Raw genomic sequence first — 9979 nt, 5'->3', positions numbered from 1 at the left:
CGTCACATTATAATGCCCCGATGGCTGAAAGGGCGAGCATGTTTGGTGGGACGGGGACTCGAACCCGCGACCCTCAGATTGCGAGTCGAGCACCCTAACCACCTGGCCATGCTGGGCCAATATAAATAATAATAAACAAGTTGAAAGAAAGCAACATTGTGTGTTTCAGTCTTCTTGTTATAACACCAAAAACCAGAAAATTATCCATATTTATTATTTCAATTATCAACAGTCTTAAATTTTTTAACCCTTTGCATCTGGTCCTGCCATATTTGTTTGTGTCACAACCTTTTGCAGTGTTACATTTAAAATTAAACTCTATTATCAACATACTGTCAAAAATCTTGCTGTGAAAATGTAGTTTATATTTTAACTTTTTATATTATTTAAGTTCTGGCTTCCCAATTTCAAAATGAAATATTTAAGAAATGATCTATCTTCATTTTTCTGTCAAGTGTGTGTTCTCTGATTGTTCCACTTTAGAATTTTCTAGCTTCAATAATAGGCTCCTAAAGTTTCTAATCAATTATAAACACAAATTACACATAATTACAAGCAAGAGTTTAAAATATAAACCCCATACCTTCTTGATTTACTTAGATATCAACAAATATGTTAAATCCACCAGAAAAGCCCCTCCCATATCAGAATTTTGAGATTGTTCACTAATCAACTTTACATGGCCAAGGAAATGTTTATAAATGACAGAAAGACAAGATTTTATTCAACATAAACTTGAATCATTGTTTAGTTTTCATGCCATAAGTTGTTACTGAGCCAAACTGATTGGTTTGCAGTGATCATATTTTGCTGCTCTAAGTGCTTAAGGAATTTGTTTGAACCTATTTATAGCCTACTTAAAAAGCTGGATAAATTACAGTAGTTTTGGGATGTTCTATTCTAGTAAATAACATATTTTTTCCATTTAAAGCTGCATATTTGAAAGCTACATTATTTCTTTCTGGACACCCAAATTTGTTAAACTGAACAATGCTCATGGAAGAATGTCTTCATTTTTTACCCGAGTGTGTACCACCTGGATTACGCAGTAAGCAATACAAATCCTCATTTTTATGTATATATTTAATTTATTTTGATATTTTTTTACCAAAAGTAAATAAAATGTAAAAATTAAACTTCTTAGCTTAGCCTGACAAAACCTCACAATCATACACTTTTTGTATTACCTCTATGGAAAACAGCTAATGGGCTCCCACTGTGATTCACTACTTTTCATGTGTCAATGATTACTTAAGTGAGTACAAAAGACAGCAATAAAATAGTTAAATTAAAGGGAATATCAAAAGGTTAACAATTCAAACTGTAACTTGGAACTTGAATACTGAAGTCAGTTCAGAAGAAAATATAGCATTACTCATCGTATTTCAGATTTTTTGACTTTTCATTTCACCCTTCATTGATGATTTTGCTACAGTTGGGGTATAGAAAATAATAAACAAAATATAAAGTTGTAACTGGAAAAAACTTTTGATACTCATTTAGGAAATTCTAAAAGTTATGCATATAAAACATGAAAACTGGAAAATGAAAAGAAGTATTTTTTTCATAGCATGAAAATCACCTTTCACTCAGAAATTCACAGACACATCTTTAGTATAAAAACGTTATTAAAAAGTCTGACTTTTTTTGTATAAAACAGACTTGTAATGTTTACTCAACTCTCTCACTATGGGCTCGGTCAATAGAGCCAAGTTAGTGACCCAAAATTGACCTTTAGAGCTTTCACACTATAACTTTTATTCTGTTTTGTGTATCTTTATGAAATTTCGCAAGCTTTCAGTAAACACTATATGTCTTTTGTAGACAGAGTATCAGAATTTTTGATGAAGTATTTTTACTAAATATTTCTCCATAAATAAATGGAATCAAAGTGTTGATTGATCCAAGTTGATTGATCAAAAATACTTTTTTCCATCTAAAACTTGTCAAACTTCATTTGTATAAACTCTAAAACCTCCTAAATAAATTTCAAACATTTTTTTTCACTAAAACTATATTTTATCAGCTATTTTCTCTACCTAACTCTATACAGGATTGGTCAATTCAACCAACCTTGCAACTGCCATAAAAAATATGAAATAAATTTAAATTACCTTTTTTTCTTTTTGAAATGGCTTCAAGTTGTAACAGGATACTACATTTGCTTGTCCTAAATAGCTTTAAGCTTCTAACAGTATACCTCTATTTCTATTTAAATTTTGTTTTATTGCCCCTTGAGCTATGTCTAAACAATTATCCTGCCATACAAGCTGTAAATCACCCAGTGAATGTGTAGCTCACATTATCTTATCGAATTACGTAATGCAAGAGCTACTTGTGAGCTGCTCACAAACATACCTTGTGAAAAATTATTTTTCTTTATCTTAACTTATCTAACCTAATAAGTTTCTAATTATTACATTTTAGTTATTTTTAGAATAAGTAATAAAGAATACACATGAAAAACAAGAAATATAGTATTTATCTGGATCTTCTGTTTTTTTCTGTTGACTGAGGATGAAAATTAACCCTACTTTTCTATACTAATGGTACTACTACACTAAATTTTTTATGTAATTTAGTAATGCACTTAAGAACACAGGAAAGTAACATGAAAAAGCAGACACTGTCCTATAACCATCAATTTTTCTGGCTTTCTGACTATGCAATAAGAGCCATTAAAAATCCAGCTAAGTTCGTTGATGTGTTTCCTGTTGGAATAAAGTTTGAATTGGAAACAAAGTGGACAATTCTCTGTATAGAAAACAACGTAATATAATACTTGGCTTTCTATTGGTTATAAATAAAATATATTAAAACATCAGAGAAAACTACTGGCAACAATTTGTGAAAGAGAGGATGTGACAGGTGGGCATGGCAAAAAGGGTCTGATTTTCTAGTTTATGGCTTTGTAACCAAATTAGATTGAAGGCTGTAAAAATTATGCTTTGCATGAGTAATAACTAATATTATAATGACTAATTTGCCTTAAATTCTGTACTTCTTGGATGGGTGGTAAATAAATTAGAGAAGGGGGAAATCTAGAGAGCAAATGTCACAATTCTCATACTAGGGGAGATTGAGGATTTTTAAATAATATTTTCATATAAAATTAAGAACTTAAATCTTATATAATATTACAATTTGATTTATTAGCTACATTTTGATACCAAGTTTATTTGTATACCATGATAATAAAGTAGTTTAATGAAATTTCAAATATAACTCAGTAAAACATTGTGACATGTGCAGTAAAATGTACCCAAACAGAAAGAGTTCAAGCTTGCCAAATTCCCAATTATAGTAAATATTAGCATGTAAAGCTTCACAGGTACTAGAGTTGGTCAATTCAACCATGACTGTGAACATATGGTTATACAAAGATTGTTAGAACGTTTTACACTGGTAAGTGAAGTACAATTAATGATATTACTAGTAAGGAATGAGAGCAACTACCATTCACCTTGCTAAGTGGAGTGCTAGGACTACTAGCAATTTGACCTGTATCCTTGATGTGGATTTTCCAAGTGGCAACTCCTGGAAAAGTCTTTTCAGCAGCATGACATCTCCATAAGCACTAGCATTCATCCAAAACAAGATGTTTGATTTAGAAAGGGATTCATTATTCTAATTAGTAATGATTTAAAAGTGAATATCTACAAAATTCAGTCACTGAATATTTTGATTAGCCACGCAGGATCATTATTCAGCTACTGCATATAGTTGCTATACACAAGACTATAGGTGCTGTAATAATACATCTGTAGATACAATAATGATTACTGTAAATGATGTTTTAATATTTTTTTATAACTATTACATACTACACCCTACAGATTCAGAAGTGATGCTATAATATTGATACCAGTTAACTCCTCAATCCTCTTAATAGTACAAATACTGTCTATAATATCTGTTGAAGATGTTTTTACACTAATCTGTCATATCAATTAGATAATAATGGCTCAGTCTACCTCTTATTTTAATCACTCCTTTTGGTTCATTTGATGTCTGGGAAAACTTTTACTGATATTTAAACCTAGACAAGACCAAATGAAATAATAAAGTCCAATTTGAAATAATGCAAGAAAATAATAGGTGCAAGGCTTGTTTTATATTCTTTTATCACTTTTGGGAGATAAATGATCATTAAAAGCTTTGTATTATTTATTTCAGTCATTTCTATTGGTTAAAAAAGTTCTGAGGAATGCCATGTTTCATCACTTTAACCTAGGATAGGCTGAAGAAAAAGGTATTTTTAAGGAAAATATTGTATATTTTTTCATTTGCCTTTAAAATCTCATTCTCACTGCTGGATACTTCTGTGCACTCTAATGATATCATAGTTTTGTAATTTTTGGACACATTTTAGAAAGATATTATGTTGCTTTGTAACAAATATTGTTGTGTTTTCTTTGTAAACACATTTTATAAACTTAGACAATGGGCATTATTGTTGTATAAATGTATTTGACATCAGAGGTTCCAAGTTGAAATTATTACAGATAGATATGAGATCAGAAGTTGGTCACATGCTCTAACACTTCATGTAAAAAAAAAAGAATGAGAGATAATATCAACAATTAACATATAAATATCTTACACATAAATAATTAAGAAATTAGGACACCATGTAGAGAAAAAAACTAATTTTTCATTAATAGAAAGTAAAAGATTAAGTAGATTGAAGTAGCATGTATGAAAACTGTACTGAAAATACAAAGTGTTATGGTTGATAATGTTTGACACACATAATTGGAAAGGACACTTTCATCACAACCATGGCATGTACTCACTTGTATTAGGGTTGCTGCTGCTGGTATTTGTCTGTTAAAGTGCTTCTGCCTCTGTTTTTGTTGTACTTTTAAGGCAAACCCTGATCCAAGGATCCCCTGAGTAAAACAGTTTAAAACTTTCAAAATTGACTAGGTAATGAAATTAGAATCAAATATAATAGTTTTTAATTTTATTATTTCACCGAGTTGTGCTACACTACCATGAGACCTAAATTATGATTTGAAGCATATGTCCTAATGTTACATATGCTTCAATGTATCAAAGCCTGCATGGAATAGGACTAAAGCAATAGCTATATACACTTACTCATATTATCCATATTCTTGACAAAAACAGATATAAAAGCTCAATTCTGTGAGACATCTTTCATTGAACACTACACAGTATAAGTCATACAGTTTTAGCTGGTAAGATTCACATTTGTATTATGAACCATTGGGTTAAAGACAGGGCCAAATGCACCACAAAATGGTAAGATAAAAGGTTACAGGATGCAATCTCTATAATGTGTGGTGTTAATGATGCCCATTCTGCAAGCTGTAGAAGTCTACCAATACTTTTTCTTGCCAATAAAACCACCATATGAGTCATGTTTTTAAATCAAAATAGAAATGGCTTTATTCCACACTTTTCCCACTGAGTACATTAGCATGTGCTTATCTTTTTGCAGGATCAAATGAATCACTTGTAACTAAAAAGATCATTTCTTGGTACTTCATTGGTCCACTAGATGTGTTCTTGACATCAAAACAAAAGAACTGAGCTTCTTGTGAAGCCTGTTTCTAACAGTCTGTACACTGACAGCATTCCATTGTATTGCAAAAGATACCTTATGATTGTAGCAAGCAAACCAGAATGAACAGTGTTGTTAATATTTTGTCAAATCCAACTATCCTAGTAATTGTACCCATAGTTTGGAGAAGCAGTTGCATGTTCTGCTACTGACAGTTTAAGATACTTGCAGCTACGTTATGACAGCCTGTTGTAATTGGTTGGATGTTACTCATCCAATAGCTGAAGTATCTATGAGACTTCTATGAAGTCCAGTCGTGGTTCATCAACAATCTGGAGCACTTTCACTCTTTGATCCTCTTCAAAGCAATTAATGTGACACGACTATGTGAAACCAGTATATGTAGCACAGACCGAAAGATCAATAATTTGTATTTCAGAATACTGAGATGTGTGATTTGAAACCAGTATACGTAGCACAGACCAAAAAATCAATAATTTGTATTTCAGAATACTGAGATGTGTGATTTGAAACCAGTATATGTAGCACAGACCGAAAGATCAATAATTTGTATTTCAGAATACTGAGATGTATGATTTGAAACCAGTATATGTAGCACAGACCGAAAGATCAATAATTTGTATTTCAGAATACTGAGATGTGTGATTTGAAACCAGTATATGTAGCACAGACCAAAAGATCAATAATTTGTATTTCAGAATACTGAGATGTGTGATTTACATAAGAATGCACTGGGGGTGGGGTGAGAAAGATTATTTACTCTGGTTTAACCCTGTCTTGGCTATATAATTATCACATGCACTACACATATTCTAAGAGAGCTCTTATCTCTATTATAGTTAGAAAATATCCTTTATAAAATTAAAGCTGTTGGAAAAACTTAAAAGAAAACTGAAATCAAAACATTTTTTTGCATATTATATATATATTCAGTTTCATCTGGTAACAAAAAATAATAACAGAGCAGCATGTGCACCACAAAATTTATATTTTGATACACTAAATAACTTCAACTATCATAAGTTTGCTAAGAAATGTAAAAAACAATTTATTTGATGATACTATCATAAAAGCATACAATATAAAAATACTTTAAAAGAAACTTATACTTATGTTTATGTTTACTGGAAATTCACTCAGGCAAAATAACTAAAGCATTTTTAATAGCTTTCAAAAGGTTAATTTGAAATCTGTTGCACCAGATATCCAGTTGCTTGTCTTTAACTTCCAAAACAGTCCTATATTAAAAAACAGCTTGGTTTGATAAAACAAAAATGTAGGATTTACTAGTAAATGTTGAATCTTTTACTACAGAATTAAAGTTAAATATTTAGTTAGTTCAAAATGCAAAACATGTCAGATGCTGGTTTTACAGGGTAGACTGTTGAGTTTATCCTGTTTATAAAAAAAAACACAATTATTTCCTCTTGCTCAAAATATTGTTGTTAATCAGTTTTTCCTTCCTAGACGTGTTTGAAACAATAATTCTTTTGTGTAGTAAAACTAGCTACCACATCCTGCTGACTACAACTGTTCCCCCAACTCTTATTTTGACCATAGTTAAGACACCACGCGTAATTAAATAAGTTCTAAACTCGTGTTTGGAAATCAATGTAAAAAGGTAAACTTAAAGAAGACTTATTAATTGGTAGAAAACCTGTATTGGTTAAATAAATATCTAGGTTTTTCTTTTTATGGGTTCTCTAATAATACAACCCTTTCATGTGAATTTTTTCCCTTTTGTTTAGGCTGTTATTCATCATATCATATATTTATTCAATTACAATTTCTTGTTAATTCAAATTTTCTATAATCTAATAATGTCAAAGCAATGCTGAATACATTTCGTGCACTTTTAATTTTCAATGATTTTTTTAAAAACAGTATGGAGAAACGTGAAGGCAATCTTGTTAACTACTACCCTATTCATCCAAGAGTATTTACACAGAAATTCAATCGTAGCTGTACATAAAGGAATATGGTAGTAAAAAGCAATATTTGAGTTCTATGCAGACTTTCTCAGACGAGTTCAGAGCAATGGATGTATTAAGGAAAAATTAAGTTAATCTCATGCTTTTGTTTGAATAATTTTGGTTTACATGAGCACTGTGGATTGTTAAACATATTAGATAAACCCTTCTTCATCAGCACTGAAATTCAGCATTAAGAGGTGCACTTGATCAATAACAATGCTCAAATACAATTTTAAAATAATCAAATATTCTCTACATCAATACAGTAACTTAAGGTGCTTAACTGTTGGAATAACATATAGGGTCAAGTGTCTAATGACTTCAAAGTTTTACATTTAAAAGGATGTAACGTGATTTATTAGACAACCTCACATATTTCCAATCATCCATTGGCAACAAGTAGTACTTAAAATACCATTTGCTGTTGAGATAAGCAATGTTCAGACTGGTTGATGATTGTAACAGTATTTGTTATTTCATTAGAATGATTTCATTAACACAGAATCTAGCTGTCTTCAAATTTACCACATAAAAACATTGTATTTCATTAGAATGATTTCATTAACACAGAGTCTAGCTGTCTTCAAATTTACCACATAAAAACATTGTACAATGTTTTTATGTGGTAAATTTGAAGACAGCTAGATTCTGTGTTAATGAAATCATTCTAATGAAATACAATGTTTTTATGTGGTAAATTTGAAGACAGCTAGATTCTGTGTTAATGAAATACAATGTTTTCTTTGTTACATTTACAAAAAACATGCCAACCATCCTTTCCCACAGTCAGTCAGTAATAACTGACAGCCATAATATGCCCTAGTGGATTCTTATGACTATGAACAATTGGTCAGAGAAATGGCTTTAATGATGACCATTCTGCTAGATGAGCACTCATTATCATGCCTCTCTATGTCTTACAGATTGTTGCTCTTGCCCTTTGACTAGGAGGCTACTGTTATATGAATATACGTTTAAATTTACAAAGCTCCAGCAAGAACCTGACATATCACACAATCAGTTTCTTTTGAATATAGTAGAATTTGGAAAGTTCATCAAATGTGTGAAGGGGGGAGGCCCCCAATAAGACTAGTTTGTTTGTTGTTAATCACAAAGCTACATAACAGGTTATCTGTACTCCACCCACCATGGGTATCAGAAACCAGTTTTAGCATTAGAAGCCCTCAGACTTAGTGCTGAGCCATCAGGTGGCAGTGATAAGTTAGCATCTTTTATCTTTTTTTTTCAATTTAGCAGTTCTTAAATAGTAGTTTTAATTCCAACTATTCTGAAAAGTTTTCATTTTCAATAAATCTAAAAATATTCATATCTTGCCCAAAATTTTAATATCTTGCAAAATACAAATTGGAGGTCATTTGAGAAAATTTTTATATGCTTACTAAAATCACCATTTCTTTGAAAGCAAGGCCTAAACCACTATTATTTTACTTCCAGGAACTGATCCAAAACAACAAAGTTAGGATAATTTTAAATCATGAAATTACTTACGGCTGGTAGGGCAAAAAATGAAATGGCAAAAACAGAAAAACATGAAGCAACTATTTTTCCCATCCATGTTCTTGGAACTGTGTCACCGTAACCAATTGTTGTCACTGTTATCTGTTAAAGACGAATATAAAACAAACTTATCACGAGAATATTAGAAACTTTGTCATTTTAATAACGTACTCGAATTAAAAATGTTATTAGAATCAGTCAAAAAAGTTATTATCATTAGATACACACAGTTTTCTCTAATTACAATTCTTCAAAACCTGCATAAACTTATAAGGCTTACATCAAAAGTATTTTAAAGGGAAATAGTATTGCTTTCTGAATAAGTGTTACACTATTAACTTTGACATGTTGCACTTTGAGAAATCATTACTTCATATTTTGTATTACATTTATTCTATATATACTTCTGGAACCAAATTTAATTTAAAAAATTCCAATTCAAATTATATGTCTAATAAACTAAAAATAACTGGTTAATACAAAAATTAAACACTTATTTTTAATTAATTATAACAACTTTTAGCCCTTCCATTACAACCACGAAAGTATTCATGAGAGTAATTATACTATGATTTTTGATAATTTTGCAGGTTACTGGTAAACATTACAAGGTTTTTGTACACAAAATATGAGGTATTATGATATTTTAATTGAAGATTTTCTCGTAAACCTTTTTCTTTCAGAATATTGACTATCCAACATGCAAAGCAATTTTGATTTTAAGATTAAAAATACTTTAATGCATTAGAATATTTTTCAAATTTCCCAAGTAAAATCTTTATAATCTCCAGATAATTATCAAATTGTTTTTGAAAAACTTTATATTTTATTTGTTATTTTCAATACTGTATTTCTGTACAAGTTAGTTTGATTTGACCAACTTCGTAACTTCAATAAAAAATTAGGAAAAAAATATAAATTATGCTTTTTTCGTTCT

General features: G+C 30.4%; 1 protein-coding gene across 5 annotated transcripts in view; it reads right to left on the bottom strand.

The window, feature by feature from the left end:
* Positions 1 to 9979, bottom strand: part of LOC106462241 (potassium voltage-gated channel subfamily KQT member 1-like) — a 51793-nt gene that overhangs the window by 16619 nt on the left and 25195 nt on the right. For all 5 annotated transcript variants that reach the window (XM_022389440.1, XM_022389441.1, XM_022389439.1 and 2 more), the window contains 3 exons: positions 9034 to 9144; positions 4797 to 4892; positions 3464 to 3577 (listed from right to left, as the gene is read on the bottom strand). In XM_022389440.1, coding sequence (XP_022245148.1) covers positions 3464 to 3577; positions 4797 to 4892; positions 9034 to 9144 — 321 coding nt within the window. The remainder of the gene's footprint in view (positions 1 to 3463; positions 3578 to 4796; positions 4893 to 9033; positions 9145 to 9979) is intronic.

Source organism: Limulus polyphemus, unplaced genomic scaffold (genome assembly GCF_000517525.1).
Source record: "Limulus polyphemus unplaced genomic scaffold, Limulus_polyphemus-2.1.2 Scaffold1124, whole genome shotgun sequence".
In the NCBI taxonomy this organism is placed as follows: Eukaryota; Metazoa; Arthropoda; class Merostomata; order Xiphosura; family Limulidae; genus Limulus; species Limulus polyphemus.
Note: the sequence above shows the minus strand (reverse complement) of the source record. Positions and strands in the feature narration are given on the sequence as shown.